Here is a 20018-nt window from a genome sequence, read left to right on the forward strand (position 1 = left end):
AGAGGCATTTTTCTCTCCTGTATCAGTTGAAAAACGCCCTATAATAACAGCCCAATCAAAGATTCTATAGTTATTCTAGAGCTAGCTTTATCAACCGTCTCTGTCCCAATGCTCCGATTCCAGACTCAAATTCTGAATAGAATTTTGAGTTGGCTACGTCAGGCTAGCGCTTACCCTACCCAAATATCAATTCATTACACTGCACATATTGTACAAAGCCTACCTGAATTAGAGGATATATAAATACATCATCCAAACATTTGTTATCAAAAGTTTATTAAATCGAGTTGACTGTAAATACAGTGATCTGTACAATGATCTATAATGATTCTCTTCATCCATGTCACAAAACAGTCTCATATAATACACACGCATCCTCGCAAACACACACACTAGTCGTCTCCCTCTGGTTTCTGCCTATCTCAGGCTGTTGCTGCCTGGCTGGCAGCTGGTGAGGCCGGGGTGATCAGGGCTATGGCGGTTCTGAGGTGAAAAATCAGCAAGATTAGGCTCACAACAACCTAAAGAACTTAACAGGATTTCAGCAGGGTCTTATAAAGCCTAAAATTCAATAATATGTAAAAAAAATAACAATAATATTATGTACTAGATATTAAATACTTTTATCGCTACCTCTAGTAGTAAATTAAACACTTTAGTGGCATAGGTTGTGTATTATAGTTGCTTTTCTCAACAATACAGATATATAACAATGTAAGCAACTACATATGAGATCAACATGCAGGGCTCCCACCAATTTTCACTGACAATTTCAAAACCTTTCCATGATTCTTCAATAACCTTCAATGGAATTTCAATTGACTTTCCTGCTGAAAAACAGCCTGGCTAAGGCGGTTTGCTGGTTGACCAGCTTATTAACCAGCTTGTTTGACCACCATATGATGGTTGACCAACTAGACCAGCCCAGCAAAACTCTGTTGAAAACATACCCTCAGCTGGCTTACCCAGCTTACAATGGTAATTCTGCTGATTTTGCTCAAGATGGTCATTTTATCTGCTGTTGCTGATCTTACATTGCTGGTTTAACTGGCAGCTTATGTTGGTCATTCTAGCAAACCAACATGACCATCTTACACCAATAATGTCAAGCTTGGCAAGCTGGTCACAAGTATGAGCACCTTAAACCAGCTGTATCCCACATGACGGGCTTGTCACACCAGCATTACCAGCTTTCTCACATGGACGAGCCAGCATGTCCACCTGGTGGCCCAACCAGCTACACCAGCAAAGACCAGCATGAGCTGGAAGAAAACCAGCAAAGACCAGCAACCAGCTGGTTTCTAGCTCTTTTTTTCAGCAGGGTTTTCTTAGAGCGCACAAAATAATTTTCAGGGTACAAAATAATTTACTCTACACCACAGGTGTGGCAAATTATGAAACGTGACTTAAACAACTAGATTGGATAACATGTGTTCTCTCCCCTACCTATGAAGGAAGCGATCAAATTCTGACATGATGTACGCTATTTCCTTCCTACGTCCCTAGTATAACATAATGCAATGTCATGACTTTTCCAAAACTTTTAATGGATTTACTGAATTTCATGATTTCTCCACGCCTGGGAAATGGGATTTCACAATCCCATGACTTTCCCAGTCTTCCATGACCATGGGAACCCTGAACTGACAACTGATGCAAACTTTGTAGCCTGTATAAAATTCAGTTTGTTTGCAAATATGTTTACTTTGTTAGTAATTCGGAAACTATGATTTGATTAACTATGATTGGCCTGAATCGGTCTAAAATGTCATCCATAATTGTCTTAAAAAGTCTTACATATAACTTGTTGAAATCTGCACAAACCTGGATTTAAGAAAGAATAGTTCATATCTGGCATTAGCTCACCTTCTTCTTTTTCTTGTCCTTCTTTTTCTTCTTACGGTCAGGATCATCATCCCTCTTTTTCTTCTTCTTCTTCGGATCAGAATCTGAGGGTGTTTCTATAGAACGCCAACAAAATGTTGATTAGGCCTCTATACTTCGCACAAGTTTGAGACCACTGATCTCTAGTGGTTGCCTGGCAGTACTGCAATTGGTGAGTCAATACAACTGCTAAACAATATTTGTATCAAAATGAAAGCACAGTTGTAAAATCAGTCACATTTCTTGTCTTGCATTATATTTTGCATTACATTTTTTGCTAGGGCAGATGAAAGCCCTTTGAAGACAAAATGGCCTAAGTTTCATTATTATCTTATGAATGAGGTTTGTGTTGTACAGACTTTTTTTGTAAGCAATACAAATTTCATCTTAATTGTCTCAAGAAATAAAACCATCTAAACCTACACTGTCAGCTTAACATAAACGACCAGTCATCAATTGCTACTGCGAAATGCCTTGGATAAGCATGTTGTCTGTGGTAAACTTGAAGGAATAATAACCTGGTGGTATAGGGTCCTGTGGCCGATGGTGTCTGTGCTTGTGCTTGCTCTTTTTCTTTGGAGGTTGAATATGCATCAGTCTGTACTGTTCAGGAAGCTGGACAACACACCAACACAAGCACAAACAGTGAGCAAAAAAACAACAAATAAAAAAGGGTCGTGTAATGTTCCTGCCTGAAGGTAGGAAAGTATGTGTGTGTGTATGTTTTTACCGGGCCAGTGTGAAGTCGGAAGCCAGTTAGTAGATTTCCAGTCAGCGGACTAAAGGAGTTACCACACACTGGTGGCTTCTCTATTAGAGACCTTAGTGAACTTCCATCCTGCACGCCAGGGACATCTATCATACCTGCAAGATATCACAAGTATGACCTAATATGCCTGAACTGCGCATTGCATTCTGTGACAGATGTGTTTTCTCACACACACAGGAAGAAATGTACATGGGTATGCAAAAATAAAAATTAATTTCCATGTAATCTGTCACACAAATTTGACAAGCTTTGTTCTTAGGGATGACTAGACTGTATGGGGATGACACGTACCTGGCAGCTCCGGTAAAAAGTTGCTGAGTTTTTCTTTGACTTTCTTTCCACAAAATTTATTATATGCATGCTCCAAGTTATAATGTGTTATAAGGTTTGTGTTTCCCGTCAGATCGTTGCCGACTAAAAATAAAACACAAGCAAATATGTCACAATTAATTGTATGTTTTGATTACATAGTAGCGGTCTGCACTGGATACTTCCCACGGTTAGCATTTCACATCACAATAGCTGCTAACTAAATGTTCTCACAAAAGCTAACAATCCCTTCTACTACTTCATCGTGCTCAAGTTTACTCACGATAGAACAACGTTTACTTTTAAAATACCGACAGGATTAGGGGAAAGATTACTTCTAGCTGAAGTAGTAAGTCTATACCTGGCAGTTCCCGAAGCAAATAAAAGGGTTCATTCATGACACCAGGTTTCCGCAGAGCAGGCCCTTCATCCCCGTGCTGTGGTTGTATCTGAGCCGGCATTGACACTTGGTTTTGCGGAAGCGGCGGCGGAGGTTTCCCTGGACCAAAACCTATTGCCGAGGAGCCCGGAGGTACTTGAGTTTCGCTTTGGCCAAATAATGTGGAATATATTTCGGTCATAGCTGAAATAATAATACCATTTAACCTGACATAACAAGTAATTACAACCAACACTTCCAGACGATGTCCCACAGACTGCGTTCTCTTGAGCTACACTCTACGGTCTACCAAAGATGCCTCCTCGACGATTCCAATTTTACCGTAATACAACGAATACATAATCATGTTGACCTCATGCTTTGACAAATGTATGATTTCCCCCCATAAACATGTGCACAATGCTCTTATTTGAACTTCATAATAACCTATTTCACCGTAACACAGGTTTAATAATGTAATAGAGCAAAATACAATTATATATTACATGATCTGAACATACAATTTTCTGATCAGAAAAAGTCATTACATTTCTAAAAACCCTAAAGAAAAGACACAATAGGAGTCATGAATCAGGTATGTCCAAAGTCAAACAAAATAGTTAACAAGGAGATATAGAGGAGACATCTTGATTAGTTCAATACATCTTATTCTCATGGACGGATTATGAGCCACTGAATCAAGCAATGACAAAAAACACGTTTTGATCAGTGGCTTTAGATCGAGTTTTTGTAGCTCAGACAGCAATTCAAAATTGGGACACAATCTTAAATTTATTCAACATAAATACAAAAACACAATATACAACATAACAAAAATCTTCCTGCTTCATATTAGAAAAATATTTAAGATTTAGAGTCCCTCAAAGGTCTCCTCTGGGCAAAGAGAAGAAATACAGGTCCCCAGATCTTCAACAGAAGCCTGAAAGGAGATAAGGGAAGGATAACTGTCGTCAGATGTAATATGATAACAATATGATGTCATTATTTTGATAATCCAGTTGGAGGTTGCAAGCTTCTATTTCAGTGCTCACCTTCCAGTCATCCACTGCAGCTGCAATGCGCTGCTCTGTGTTTGCAATGGCGATCCGGCCCTCTCGCACCTTCCCAGCCAGCGCGGCGTTCTCTTTACAAAGCTTCTCCAGCTCTCTCTTCATGTAGAGTTCCTGCTTTTTATAATAAGGAGTCAGGAAGCTACTGATGTCCTGTTCTGGCACACCACTGGGACGCCTGAAACACAGAACCCAAACAGAGTCAGCCAACTGGAACAACAGTTAACTCAAAGAATCAACAAAGGGCTGCTTTCAGTTCACATGACTATAACAGCAAGTCAAGTCAAGTCGGCTTTATTGTCAATTCCTTTACATGCACTGGTCATACAAAGAATTGAAATTTCGTTTCTTACTTTCCCATGCAGACATAGACATACTTTAAATACAGACATAGACATACTTTAGACATAGACCTAGCCATAGACAATAAAAAATAAAAAAATATATACAGACATACCACATACAGACATTAAAGTGCGAGACTGAAATATAGAACATATATCAAAATATAGAACATATATCAAAAAAAGAGGTAGTTGTGTTGTAAATTTACAGTCCTAGCGTAACATTCTGACAGAGTAGTAGTAGCAGCAGCATTGTGGCAGAGTGATAAATAACATTGATAACATTTACATGAAGTTTAAACTTGTGCTTGTGTGTACTGTATATTTACATTGATATGCAGTCATTTCAAGTATATCAGGCTTGATATGAAGCAGCAACACGTTAGGTTGCGCTGTCACAGTGCAGTTCCACAGGGCGGTCCTGGGGGGGGTTAGGGTAGACAGGATCCTAGGTTCCTGGCTGGCTGGTGGGTGGGAGAGTGGGTAGAGTGTTCAGCATCCTGATTGCTTGGTGGATGAAGCTACTTGCAAGTCTGGTGGTGCGGGAGCGGAGGCTCCTGTACCTCTTTCCAGAGGGCAGGAGGCTGAACAGTTCATGTGCAGGGTGAGTTGACAATCATTAGTGCTTTGCGGGTGAGGCGGGTGGTGTAAATGTCCTGCAGGGAGGGGAGTGGTGCTCCAATGATCCTCTTAGCTGTGTTAACAATGCGCTGGAGGGTCTTCCTGTTCTGATCTGTGCAGCTTCCGCCCCACACTGTGATACAGCTGGACACTATGCTCTCGATGGTCCCTCTTTAGAATGTGGTCATGACGGGAGGCGTGGCACTTTCCTTCTTCAATTTCGCCAAGAAGTAGAGGCTGCTGGGCTTTCTTAAGCCAGTGATGCTGTGTTGGTGGTCCAGGAGAGGTCGTCGCTGATGTCCACCCCCAGGAATTTTGTGCTACTCACTCTCTCCACAGCATCTCCGTCGATGGACAGTGGTGGCAGTTGTTTGTGGTCTCTCTGAAAGTTGACAATCTCCTTGGTCTTGCTGACATTCAGCAGGAGGTTGTTGTCTTTGCACCATTTAGCCAGCAGGTCTACTTCTCTGTAGTGAGCCTCATCGCCCTTATTGATGTGGCCCACCAGTGTTGAGCCGTGAGTGGTTGTACAGTCATGTGTTAGCAGTGTGAAGAGCAGGGGGCTGAGCACACACCCTTGCGGGGCTCCTGTGCTTAGGGTCAGAGTGCTTGAGGTGTTGTTCCCGACACGTACTGCTTGTGGTCTCTGCAACAGGAAGTCCAGCAGCCAGTTGCAGAGGGAGGTGCTGAATCCTAGCTTGTCCAGTTTGCTGATGAGTTGTTGTGGTATTATGGTATTGAATGCTGAACTGAAGTCTATGAACAGCTTTCTTCCATGAGTCTTTATTGTCCAAGTGGGTGAGGGCTGGATGGAGGGCAGAGCAGATTGCATCCTCCGTGGATCGTTTGGCTCGGTATGCAAACTGGAAGGGGTCCAGGGTAGGGGGTAGGGTGGCTTTGATGTGTGACATGACTAGCCGTTCGAAGCATTTCATGATTATGGGCGTGAGTGCTACAGGACGGTAGTCATTGAAGCATGATGGTGATGATTTCTTTGGCACGGGTATGATGGTGGCAGCTTTGAAAAGTGATGGGATGACTGCTTGCTCCAGAGAGGTGTTGAAAATGTCTGTAAAAACATCCTTCAGCTCTTCTGTACAGTCCTTCAACACTCGGCCTGGTATGTTGTCTGGGCCTGCTGCTTTGCGTGGGTTAATGGTGGCTAGTGTCCTCTTCACGCTGGCAGAGGACAGGTACAGGGGTTGGTCGTGGGGGGAGGTAGGGTTTTCTGTGGGTGAGTGTCATTTTGTGCTTCAAAACGGGCGAAAAAACTGTTCAGGTCATTTAGCAGAGAGGTGTTGTTCTCACAGCTCCGTGGCACAGGCTTGTAGTCAGCGATGGCCTGTATGCCCTGCCACAGGCTCTGTGCGTCTCTGCTGTCTTTGAAGTGTGTTGTTATTTTGTCTGTGTAATCCTTTTTTGCCTTCCTGATGCCCTGGGACAGGTTAGCCCTCGCTGTTCTTAGGCCAGCTACATCTCCAGCTCTGAAGGCTTTGTCTCTGGCCCTCAGCAGTCTGTGGACGTCTCCTGTCAGCCATGGCTTCTGGTTGGTCCGAGTGGTGATGTGTTTTATTTCTGTAACATCATTGATGCATTTGGTGATGTAGGAGGTCACAGTGTCTGTGTATTCCTCAATGTCAATGTGGTTGTTGTGGGTGGCAGCTGTTTTGAAAATATCCCAGTCTGTTGTTTCAAAGCAGTCCTGAAGTTGTGAGACGGCCCCCTCCGGCCACACTCTCACCTCCTTCAGAACTGGTTTGGTGACTTTTGCTCTTTGTCTGTATCGGGGCAGCAGCAGGATGCTAATGTGGTCTGACTGTCCGATGTGGGGCAGGGGTTTGGCTTTGTAGGCTTTTTTCTGTGGGGTGTAAACAAGGTCCAGGGTGTTTTGTCCTCTTGTTGGAAAGTTTACATGTTGGTGAAATTTTGGTAGTACAGTTTTGAGATTGGCGTGATTGAAATCTCCAGCGATGATTGTGAAGGCATCCGGGTGTTCACTTTGTTGTTCACTGACGGCCCGATACCTCTCATTCAGTGCCATGCTCCTGTCACTGTTTTTGTTGCTGGGGGGGGGGGTGTACACCACGACCAGCAGAATCGCGGTGAATTCCCTGGGGAGGTAGAAGGGTCGGCACTCAATGATCATAAACTCCGCCAGTGGAGAGCAGTGTCTGTGTAGCTACTACCGTAGCGTCTCGGCACCAAGCATCATGTGTGTAAACACAAACTCCTCCACCACGTTTTTTGTCTGCTAGGGCTCTGTCAGCTCGATAGCACGTTAGCTGCTCCAGAGGGGGTATTCCATCAACCTCGCTAAAGGCCAAACCTGGCTTATTTCGATAAGTCTCGCTAATTTTAGTGAGAATTCCGTTCCATTAATGAGGTTAACGTGAATCCCAGTTTGGTAACCATGGGAATTTATGCCACAGAACTAACCTGCTCCGTAGCAGCAGAGAATGTCTAATAAGGGGAGAACTGCCACTCTCGGAAAACTTCCGGTTTCTGAACTGGTTGCAGTTCCTTCTGTGGTTCCACATGAGGGCGCTTGTCCACGAGTGCAGAATGCATGGAGGTCTATGGAGCTATACCCCTCAAAATCCACTTTTCTCAGGATATAATTTTTTTTCAAGTAATTTGAGTATTGTATTCGAAAGGGGAGCCAAAGAAAATACACTTGGTTGAGTATTATATTTTTTTAAAGTCACTTAATTGTTCTTAAAAGCCTTTCAAATGTGTCAATGACTTCATTCATTAGCACAATGCTTGCGTGTTATGTGCAACAACGACCCAACCTGTAAGAAATCAAAAGGACATAAGTACTCGTTCATTCAACTTTTGACCTATAACCCATGTTGAAGTTATACAAGCTACAATCAAATCTGAGATTTGTCAATGACAATCAGGTGAAAGAGACAATTTTAGCCGTCTAGCTCCATTGACTCCCATTCATTCCGCACTCATGGCGATCGCCCCCAGTGGAACTCTGGTGGAACTGCATCCAAAATTCGGTACAATGGGACTTAATACGGAGTGGCAAGGCTCTCCGTAGACGGGCTCTGGTAGCAGGTTAACTTTCAAGCTAAATTAAGCTGTGTTGCAAAAAAAACCAATCAGTCGGAAAACGAGTCCAAAAAGATGGTTCCGTCAACCTGCGCTCTCGTCACCTGTAGCCTATGACTTCAAAAATAGAAGTAGGCCTAAATGTTTTTTTCCGACAGTGCACCAAGCATGGATTTACACATTCACTAGCTCCAAAGAATGTATGAAGATTATTGTTTTGTTCTTCATTTCAATAAAGAAACTGTATTCAGCAATTTGTCATTTATTATTAATCTTCAAGCTAGATGTGACATGCTTGAAATCATAGACTTTTGCGAAGTCTTGCCACTCTTTGCTACTAAAGCATGGTCCATTGTCACTCATTACTGTATGCGGAATGCCATGTCTGGCGAAGATGGATTTGGCATGTTTAATGACACAGTTGGACGATGTACTTGAGAGTAATGCCATCTCAGGGTAATTTGAGAAATAGTCAATTACTACTTAGTCCTTTCCTTTCAGGTGGAACAAGTCCATTCCTACTTTGTGCCATGGTGTTGTTGTCACATCAGCTACAGTCATTGGCTCTTTTGTTTGTTTGTTTCTGTATTTCTGGCATGTCTCGCATCTGCTTATCATGTTGTCAATGTCTTTGTTAAGTCCAGGCCAGAATACTGTGTCTCTTGCCCTTCTTTTACATTTTTCAACACCTAAGTGTCCTTCATGTATTCTCTGCAGTAGCTCTTGTCTAAGTGTACGTGGGATGACTATTCTGTTTTGTTTTAACAACAGTCCATTAACTACACTCAGCTCACCTCTGACATGGTAGAACTGTGGACAGGATCCTGCAGCCCATTCATTCCGCATGTTCTCCATCACGCGCTGTAGCTCTGGGTCTCTTGCCATCTCGTCGATGATCTGCCGGGTCTTGGCGTCGGACACAGGAAGTGTTGCAGACACCGTGTTGACGTGCACCTGGACATCTTCTTCAGTCGTTCTCGCACAACCCTTGACAGGAGCTCTTGACAATGCATCAGCGAGAATGAGGTGTTTGCCTGGTGTGTAGATGAGTTCAATGTCATACCTCTGCATCTTCATCATCATCATCATCATCATCATGCGCTGTATCCGTGGTGACATTTCATTCAGGTTCTTTTTCATTATTGCAACGAGTGGACGATGGTCAGTCTCAACCGTGAAGGTGGGTAGGCCGTATACGTAGCTGTGAAACTTTTCAAGACCAAACATTAATCCGAGACACTCTTTCTCAATTTGTGCATATCTGCACTCAGTCTCTGTCATAGACCTATGCTACAGGTTTCCAGCGCTCACCTTCAGCTTGTAGTAGTATTGCACCGATTCCATCTTTCGAAGCATCTGTAGACACCTTGATTCTTTTGGTTGGGTCGAAGAGTGTCAGCACAGGTGTGGCAGTGAGTGCTTCTTTGAGCTTTTGCCACTCACGCTCATGGTTGACTGTCCAGTCGAAGTTTTCTTTGTGGAGGAGCTCACACAGGGAAGTTGTTTTTGCTGAGAGATTGGGTATGAATTTCCCGATGAAGTTTACCATTCCCATGATGCGTAGAACACCTGGTTTGTCTGTGGGTTTTGGCATGTTCAGTATGGCGTTAATCTTTTCTTCATCTGGCTGTATGCCCTGAGCTGAGAGCTTGTCTCCGAGGAACACGATCTCTTGAGCAGCAAACTGGCATTTGTTTTTGTTGAGCTTTAATCCATTCTTCTGTATTCGCTCTAGAACATTGGTCAGTCTCTGATTGTGCTGCTGGATTGTGGACCCCCATATGATGATGCATCTACATAGGCTCTTACTCCATCCAGGCCTTCGATGATGTGCTCCATTGCCCTATGAAAGATTTCAGAGGAGGATATGATTCCAAAGGGGAGCCTCTGAAAACAGTATCGTCCAAAGGGTGTATTGAACGTACACATCTTGGTACTGCCCTCATCCAGCCTCAGTTGCCAAAAACCTTGTGACGCATCAAGTTTGGAGAAGTATCTGGCGCCTGCCATCTAGCTGGTGATCTCCTCTCGCTTGGGTATTTGGTAGTGTTCACGCTTGATGTTTTCATTGAGGTCTTTTGGATCCTATGGATGCGTATCCTCAGCTCTCCACTCTTTTTCTTTACGCAGACCATGGGATTAACCCACTCTGTCGGTTCTTCGATCTTCTTTATCACTCCAAGCGCCGTCATCCGCTCCAGCTCTTTCTTCAAGCTGTCTCCGAGTGCCAGTGGAACTCTTCTTGCGGCATGAACAACTGACCGTGCGTTGTCTTTCAGCTGAATTTTGTATGTGAATGGCAGCATACCAAAACCTCTGAAGACGTCGGAGAAGTTCTGCACGATCACGTCAGCAGAGTCAGGTGAGTCAGTCATGCTGGTGTTGATTCGATACACCCTTTTCACGAGCTCCAGGCTTTCACAAGCTTTGTCCCCTAGCAGTGAATCGAGTTCATCAGGAACAACTGAGAATAGCAGGTGATGCACTTTGATGCATCCTTGACTGTGACTTTCAGCTTGCATGTGCCTAAGCACTCAATGCTCTGTCCATTGTAGTCTTTCAGTGCGAGTGTTTTCTTCTGTATTTTTGGTTTTTCTCTCATCGCCTTCACATCTGACACCTGTATCTAGCTTCAGTGTAATTATAGTCCCATTAATTTGCAGTGGTGCTATCCATTTGTCTGATTTAACAGCATTTATCTGTGCTTTTGGTTCATCTTCACAGTTCACCATGGAAATAAAGAATGTGTCACCTAATTCTGTATCTTCCACAACATTCACCGATTTTCCTCTCTGTTTCTCTTTTCGTTTTGAAAAACACTGTTTGGCAAAGTGATTCTTGCCCTGGCAGTTGCTGCATTGCTTGCCGAAAGCAGGGCATTCTCTGGGCTTATGCTGTGTGCCGCACCGTTTGCACTGAAACTGTCCCGTTTTCTGTCCACTATAATTTCCTTGACGTGCATTGTGGTGCTTGGATATGGCGCCAACGTCTGCCGTTTCTCTCAGATTTGTATTGCTAGGTGCTGCTTCACTGAACGTCCGTACATGCTTTTTGCTAAGCTCGCTAGCTTGGCCAATCTTCACTGCTGCACATAGCTTTAGTTCAGTCACCCTTAGCAGTCTTTCTCTAACCTTCTTATCCTCAATTCCAGACACGATCTGACCCCTGATCATTGAGTCTTTGAGAGTGCCGAAATCACATGACTGTGCTTTTATTTTCAGGTCTGTGACAAAGTTGTCAAAATTTTCTCCTGACTGCTGTAGCCTCGAACGGAATACATATCTCTCGTATGTCTCATTTTTCTTAAGAGAGCAATGAGCTTCGAACTTGGCTATCACAGTGTCAAACTTTGATCGGTCTTCTCCCTCCTCATATACGAAGGTATTGTACACTTCAATGGCTTGTGGCCCAGCTACAGTTAGCAGTAAAGCTACCTTTCTTGAGTCCGGTTTGTTGTCCAGCCCCGTTGCCTCGATGTATAGCCGAAACTGCTGCTGAAAAGTGCGCCAATTGTTGTCGACATTCCCGGTCAACTTCAGGTGTCCCGGTGGTTTCATCTAACCTGACCCTAGCCAGATGAATTTCGTTCCGCTTAGCTCCGCCTAGCTTCACTCACATCCATCTGGGACCTCTTCCATTGAGAGTGATTTCTGCAACCGACTTTATGGTTCAGCCAATCAGGACGCAGGGCGGGAGTTTCATAGATGTGACATAGCGTAGAAGCGACTGTGACACTGTTATTAGTGTCACGGGTTGGCTTCGATGTGAGTGGTTGAAGTTGAAGACAAGTGGCTTATTCAATCATATGCAAGCATTTTTTGATTAGGCCCAGCCTTCTGAAGCAACACTTCAATGGATCGGTTCCAGATGGATGAGTGGAGCTAGGCGGAGCGAAATTCATCTGGCTAGGGTCAGGTTAGGTTTCATCAACTCCATTGTCGAATTTCTTGGCGATGGCGACCGTCTTTCGAAACCGAAACTCACTCACTTTACGTCTTTCACTCCTGGTACCATGTTTTGTTCTTCATTTCAATAAAGAAACTGTATTCAGCAATTTGTCATTTATTATTAAAAGACGGAGCATCTTACATGCGACTTCACTGTATGATCTCCATGCTAAATCTAATCTGTAATAACAGTAATCACTCATTAATAGAACCGGTACTGACACCTTGTGGTAAGACGTGGAATACAGATATCACCACAATTATACGATTAAAAATGTTTTAACTTCACATGCGTGTGGTTCTAGGAATCGTGCTACTCTGCGTCACTTACGTTGGGTGGTGGTGTAACGTGCAGCGAGACGGCATAGGAAAGGAATTACTTTCTTGTGTGTTCGCTTCCCATACAAAGTATTAAGGCTACGTTGTTTATCACCTTGATAATGGCATTTTTAGATATAATCTTTGATGAAAGACATATGTCTGCTGATAAAGGGTCATGCACATTTGGTAGGCTGTTCAGTGACAGCTTTGCGGGCTATATTATAGGCTATCTGATGCAAGCCAAACGATAATTATTCTGTAGCCTTGGCAGCTAATAATTAAAACTGCTTCATGAGTCGACGATTGTTCATGAATGTCAAATCAACTGTGTGCTACACAGATGAAATACTAGGCATAAATTGAATTGAAAGCCATTGCATTTCAGATAATTTTATTTCAAACACTTTGGGACTTATGGGAGACAATAGGCTATTATGTTGATACTAATTTATTTTCTGACCACCTACACCTAGACAATAATTTGGAGTGAACTCTTTTAATATAAGAACGTAGGCTATAGATAGTTTTGAATATATGCCAAAGTTGTTTTTGAGTTTATACTATTTATTCATTCACTCGTTTTGTTCAAGCATAGACTGTAAAGTCTATGTGTTCAAGAGTGAAGCCAATCAAACTCGCAATTGATTTCAAACCAATAGCATTGTTATTTTAAATGTATGCGTTCATTATTCTCCAATTTCTGTAGGCAATCTATATCTATGTTAAATTTGATGACTTTTGATGAAAATCCTGTAGATGGCGCTTGCCTGTCGAACAGAAATAGTCTAGTATTGTCTTAATTTTACGACATATTTCGTCTTTTCGTCAATCTACTGTTTTGGTCTACTTTTCTACCTCGTGCACGAGCAGAGATGAAGCTGAACTAAACCTCGCTTGAATAAACGAGGCCAAGATGCCGCTAACTTGAGTTAATGGAACGGCTTCAGCCCCAAGTGAAAGTCTACGCTAGTTCAAGTCAGGCTATTTCTGTTAAGCGCCGCCTTCATTAGCGAGGTTGATGGAATAGCCCCCAGGTGTATAGCAGAGTCGGGGATGTTATCGTTGAGCCATGATTCAGTGAAAACAGTCACGCAGCAATTACTCACTGACTTGTTTGCTTATCTTAGCAACCGAATGTCGTCCATCTTATTGTCCAGTGATCTTACGTTCGCCAGGAATATGGATGGTATTGCTGGGCGAGTTGGGTTGCCTCTCTTGGCTTGCCTCTCTTCCATGTCCTGGCACACCACTTGCGGTGACGCCGGCCAGGTGAAGCAGACGGGTCCGATGTTGTGGTAGGCAGGCGAAGTATTCCCAGTTCTGCCAGCGTCTCTGTTTTTATGTCCAAAACATCGATACTGCCGTTTTCCTTCCGTATCTGCAACAGTTGCTGTCGGCTGTACATGCGTTCCGACGTAGTTTCACGCGATAAACATTCCGAAAAACACATTTTAAAAAAAAAAAAAAAAACACTGCACGTTCAGGAGAAGCAAGGAGTCGCTGCATCTACATGCGCCACTCAACGTGGCTGCACATAATAGTATTACATCATTATTGCATTCACTATCAGTACAGGATAATCAACCCCATAATATAATATCAACAACATATGATATGCAGTCACAACAATGTGGCTCCCTAAACCCACCTTTACTTACTGGCTAATAACACCCTTGTGCATAACACCCTTGTGCACAACACACTTGTTTATAACCCAACACCATGCATAACACCCTTGTGCACAACACACTTGTTTATAACCCATTCTGAAAAATGCGAGAAGTGCACTGCAGCCTCCCTTTTCAGTCAAATTAAGTTGTGACATTTCTGTTTCTAAACATTCTACCTTAACATTTTCAGACTGTGACAGAAATTACACTACATCCCTTCTGTTAGTTTAGTTATCCCACCCACTTTATTTTGGTGGTACAAAACTTAAAAACTAAGAAAAAAAAAAAAAATATTATTATTTCATCACATCCTCATAGGGTCAAACGTTTACATACATGTTCTTAATATTAAGTGGCACTGCCTTAAAATTGTGTAACTTTTTTGTGTAAACCAAACGCTTAGGGTAGCCTTCTTCAAAATGTCAACAATATTATGAAGTACCCCAGTCTCCATTTGCAACTCCATAACATCAGATCTTTGTCACAGTGCTCATCTACAAACTTTAGTCTAAGTGTATGTAAACATCAGACAGCATTTGTATCTAAAAACAATAATTTAATCATAATCATACGCAAAAGGTTGTACTTCATATGGTGCTCATAATCTTATTACATTAATCAAATATTACACTTGTTACAACTTTTTATTACATTATGAACTGTATACATCACTAGTGTTTGCTACTTTAAAAGCAACTAGACTCACCAGGCAGTTTGAGTCTTCTCTTTCGCCAAGTCACACAGTGTGTCCAACTCGTCCAATTTACACTGCAGCTCACCTTCCTCAATCACTCTGTTGATGTCATCCTATTCACACACACACACACACACACACACACACACACACACACACACACACACAGCACAGGAAGACTGCCTAAATGAACAGGAGTGAGTCATGTATTTGTGATACCATAACATTAAACCTGAGCATCAGGTTGAGGGGGGGGTTCTGAAAAGGCAAGGCTTCTTTCCAATCGCTAATTGCTTTGAAATCAGTTGTGTTTATATGAACAAAGTAACTGTAGTATAGTTGTTACGTAAACTTAAGTCAAATTTAACCTCTACAGTTGCAGCAAGAACAGATATCTGAATTAGTTGAGAAATAGTGCACTGACAACGAGTAGGCAAGGCGCACAAACCTGTATGTTCTTCTGGAGACTAGCGACAAACTCTTGATGAATCGTTTTAGTCACCTGGGGATTCTGCTTGTAGAATGGGTGGAATGAGTGCGCAAATCTGTGGAAACTTCAAAGACAAAGGAAATCAAAATATGCGCATCTATCAGTGGTGTTTGAATGCAAGACTTCGCCCATGTCAGCTCCATTTTAACGTTAGGTATGCAGCATACACTTTTATTTACAGGCCACACATAGGTAAACTAATTCACTAAATACTCTGCTTCTTACCTAGCGTCAGCTACAAGCCGTTGTAAGCTTTTTTCCATGACTTTGTTGAAAAGCTTCAGTCTCTTCGCTTGCGGCGCCGAACTGGAACATTTATCTGTGGTGTTCGCCGAAACATCGTCGTTGACAGTAGCCTGATTAGACGTATTTTCTGTCGATCGTCCTTGTTCTACTACATCATCATCCATATTTACAGTGTTATGGCAGATCCTGAAGGAAACAATGACTGTAACTGATCGCTGAACTCATAGACAGATAGTAGGCTACTGAACTCCCGTAATCTCGCGCCAAAACAAAAACACCACCTATCTACGGAAAGTCTTGATGGTCAAAACGCGAACTGGAGAAGAGAAAGGCGTGCGCACAGCTGACAGATTGACAACTGCGCTCAAGTGTGGCCCTCAACACTCCACATTTGTGCCACTCATTCAAACTTGGCGACGCAACAGCTGTGTCATGGCAGCCAGCTATATTACCACTTGAGTCGATCATTCCAGTTCCTTTCGACTAGTCTTTCTCACGCTCCACGTTTCTCAATGGGGTTAATCACTGGAGTGTTTGCTTTCTTATATCAATTACCGCAGATTTATACATGGCTTCTAAAACCCTATTATATAGTATCATTCGTCATATCACTTGCTTTTCTCCTGATACGCAAATGTCCTGGCATTTGCGAAAACCTGCCCTCACAGCGAGAAGACGGCGACTCGTGCGCTTTTGACTGGGTCAGTAAACTTATACCTAATGGACGGCCAGGTTAGGCTACTGTTTGCTACCTACTGTACTGCTACCTACATTTCCAAAAACATTTTAGGCAGACTACTTCATTTCACCGAGCATTGTGGCTTTTAAGACATAAAATGTTAAGGATATAGCCCGAATAAAAGGTGCCATGGAGGCCTGCACTAACTTGCATTATTCTCTCAGAGGGAGGTGGAGATCTTGATGTTTCTCAGTGCCATCGTCATGATGAAGAATCGCAGAGCATGTAAGTGTCAACACCGAGGTTGAACTCTTAGGCCCATACATCACTGTGTCTGTTGTGGTGTGTGCATATTTTTTTTGTTATGTGGCTCTTTCGAGTGCCCTGTGGTCTACAACCCTAAGATAAATATTTATTATTAGGTATTTAAAGTTACTATTGTGCCTCACACTCGCTTTATGTTGCAGTTACCGTGGAACATCATATTGGTAACCTCTTACTCTTCAGCAAAGTGGCCAACGTCATCCTATTCTTCAGGGTGGACATTCGATTGGGACTGCTTTATCTCGCTATCTGTGTTGGTAAAGACTTTTATTGATTAGTCTAAATAACATCACATTTGTTTTTATCTTAGTTACTTAATTACATTTGACTTATTACATCTGAATATACATTGTCTTTGACATCTAACTATGGCCCAAAGCATAATGGTGAGTTGAGCATGCAACACTAAGATTATCTGAAAGGTAGTAAACAACTGAGATCATATTTCAAACTCAAGTAAATTTATATAATATTCTGTGATAAATATGCTAAGAACAACTGGCCTTGCTTGACATAACAGATGTCTTGATAATATTTTCAAAAACAGTCACTGTTGCAAATAAGTATTATGATATTTCAAATCACTGTAGACATTTCGTTTCTGCTAAATTCACAGCATAATGTATTGGCCCATCTCTCAACAGTTTTTGTGATGACCTGCAAACCTCCAATATACATGGGGCCTGAGTACATCTCATACTTCAATGACAAGACCATTGAGGTACGTCAGTGCATCAAAAAATGTCCTGATTGGTATATTCAAATTATGCACCATCAGGTGAAATGAAATCTCAAAATCAATCTATCAAACAATCTACCATAGGAGGAGCTAAAGCGAGACAGTCGTGTAACATGGATTGTTGAGTTCTATGCAAACTGGTCCCCAGAGTGTCAATCTTTTGCTCCCGTTTTTGCGGAACTCTCACTCAAGTAAGGCAATCACACAACACACAAAAAACACTTTGAGTTAAACCTTTTAGGCATAGAGAGTAAATTAGGGATGCTCCATGAGACTTTGACAGAGAGACTTTGATCTTTAGCGGTTGGATGATTGCTGTTGAGCAATTTCCACAAACGAATACATACAAACTCTGCTGTCTTATTTCACACAGGTATCACAGTACTTTTCTGAGATTTGGAAAGTTAGACGTTGGTCGTTATGGAGAAATGGCTGAGAGGTAAGTTACATCTCCATGAACTCTCTCTTCAGATGAAAGGGATGTGCTAGTGTGCTGTGTATACTGTGCTGACATGTTGTGTTTGTTTATGTCCACAGCTATAAGGTAAATCCTTCCCCACTTTCCAAACAGATGCCCTCCCTGATTCTTTTTCAAGATGGCCGTGAGATCATGCGGCGTCCTATGGTGGACAAGAAGGAACGAGCCATATCCTGGAGCTTCACTGAGGTAAGCTCCTGTTTGCTTGTGCCAGCTCCTCCATTATCTTAAGGAATCCATATTAGATCAGTTGATATAACTTTTAACATAATTAACATGACAATAAACACATCATGATAAAGTTAAAAGTCTCACGTTTAGATTTTGATTTAATTTAAATATGTTAGTTGTATGATACTAGTTATTTACTCTCATGTTTTCAATAAATGTATTAACACTGAAATGAGCCTATAAGCAATTTTAGATGAATTTGTTCTTCAGTATTAAACATATTCAGCTGGTTTCCTGTACATGGACTTAAAAAGAACTTCAATGGAGGTCTTCATTCAGTAAAAAAACTTCTAGTCTTGGACTAGGCTCAACCCGGCTGGAAAACCGGCTCGTCAGCGTTTACAACGGCTAATTTGTTGACTGTTAATGGTATGCAGATTCATGCATATCTCTTGAAGGAGTATGCTGAGAGTAATGTAAGAGCAATGTAAGAGAGATCATACCCCATTTTATAGAGCAGTGTCTGTCCTGTAGGACATCCTACTGTAGCCTGGTGCCTTTCCTACCAATTTTACTGTGTTGTGTTCACTGACCACGCCGAGGCTTACTAGATTATGATAAGACTATGCCCTTCATAATTATCGCCACCCTTGGTAAAGTTGACTAATAACAGGTATGCAAAATAATCTTTTGATGATTTATTGTAGTCTCACAATGAAAACAATAAGGAAAAATCCAGCCTTGAAGGGAAGCATTGCAGTAGTCGATACCTTTTCGCCGAAAGGTGACTAGTTTGCAGGTATGCAATAATTATGGAGGGTACTGTATATATATGGCCAGATTGTCAGCTTGTGAAACTTGCCAGTTGTCCTCTCTATGTCTTAATGCCAACATACTACACATTTGTTTTCTTGTTCATGTGTATTGTGCAGGACAATATCATCCGAGAGTTCAATTTGAATGAACTTTACCAGAAATCGACGAAGCTCAGCAAGGGGCGAGATGAGCACGCTCCAGAAGCAGAGCAATCCTCAACTCCCGAGGACGGGCCTGTCGACCCAGAGCCAATCAGTGAACAGTTCGAGGACATGGAATCGAAGAAGGACAAGTAAAAAGATGAACACAATATATCTCAAGCAATGCAAGTGGTCAGAGGAAGATTAGCTGAATGATACTTGACTGAAGACTCACAGGAAATGCAGTATTATTGTGTAATCGATACGCTGGACGACGAAACACCTATCTGCCTTTATAGCCTCTCAGTAACAATCAATGCACCGCTGTCTCAGATCTCAACACTCGTAAGGAGTATTTTCTTGTCCCTCTATTGGGTATTAATCTGAGGTCTGAGGGGCGTATGGCAAGATTACTGTGTTATCGAGGTAACTTCAGAAATAACTACTGATCTCAAAACAATATCTCATTTTTTGAACTATAGATACTCAATCAAGTGTTCCTTTAGAGTTCAGTGATTACTCTTTTAAGTTACCTGGATAAGTCTGTAAACCAATAACCACATTTTATAGTAGAGCCCCTGGTATATTTAATGTTTGTGTTTTCACACTAAATTACAAGCGGCCAATTGATGTGCATATCCTGTTTGAGGAAACGTGAACTTTGAGTCATCCCTGATGTTCTGATCTGCCTTTGACCTCTGATGATAAAATCTTTTGCTTGTGAAAACAGCTTAAGTCTTAATCCAGAAACCAAACATGTTTTTATATTTACATGCAACATGTACTAAGATAAAGAGACAGCATCTCCCAAGTGGTTCAATAAATGAACAAATGGAAGTTATTTTAAAAAAAGAGACAACAAGTCAA

At 42.1% G+C, this 20018-nt stretch overlaps 3 protein-coding genes across 3 annotated transcripts; 1 reads left to right on the forward strand and 2 right to left on the reverse strand.

Annotated features, from left to right (window-relative positions):
• Window positions 1-259: 259 nt before the first annotated feature.
• med19a (mediator complex subunit 19a) lies at window positions 260-3678 on the reverse strand. Its single transcript, XM_048230794.1, has 6 exons — window positions 3324-3678; window positions 2945-3067; window positions 2615-2748; window positions 2403-2499; window positions 1867-1961; window positions 260-483 (listed from the first exon to the last, which is right to left on the reverse strand). The coding sequence occupies exons 1-6, from the start codon at window positions 3541-3543 to the stop codon at window positions 418-420; spliced, it is 735 nt and encodes a 244-aa protein (XP_048086751.1). The 5' UTR covers window positions 3544-3678; the 3' UTR covers window positions 260-417.
• A 113-nt stretch (window positions 3679-3791) lies between these two features.
• Window positions 3792-16135, reverse strand: si:dkey-6i22.5 (polyamine-modulated factor 1). The gene is made up of 5 exons (XM_048230796.1): window positions 15784-16135; window positions 15517-15622; window positions 15081-15181; window positions 4394-4589; window positions 3792-4281 (listed from the first exon to the last, which is right to left on the reverse strand). The coding sequence occupies exons 1-5, from the start codon at window positions 15966-15968 to the stop codon at window positions 4213-4215; spliced, it is 657 nt and encodes a 218-aa protein (XP_048086753.1). The 5' UTR covers window positions 15969-16135; the 3' UTR covers window positions 3792-4212.
• A 151-nt stretch (window positions 16136-16286) lies between these two features.
• On the forward strand, window positions 16287-20018 carry tmx2a (thioredoxin-related transmembrane protein 2a). The gene is made up of 8 exons (XM_048230793.1): window positions 16287-16505; window positions 16708-16768; window positions 16951-17064; window positions 17452-17528; window positions 17631-17737; window positions 17920-17985; window positions 18084-18213; window positions 19128-20018. The coding sequence occupies exons 1-8, from the start codon at window positions 16317-16319 to the stop codon at window positions 19305-19307; spliced, it is 924 nt and encodes a 307-aa protein (XP_048086750.1). The 5' UTR covers window positions 16287-16316; the 3' UTR covers window positions 19308-20018.

The sequence above is a fragment of the Alosa alosa genome, chromosome 21 (genome assembly GCF_017589495.1).
Source record: "Alosa alosa isolate M-15738 ecotype Scorff River chromosome 21, AALO_Geno_1.1, whole genome shotgun sequence".
NCBI classification, from domain to species: domain Eukaryota; kingdom Metazoa; phylum Chordata; class Actinopteri; order Clupeiformes; family Clupeidae; genus Alosa; species Alosa alosa.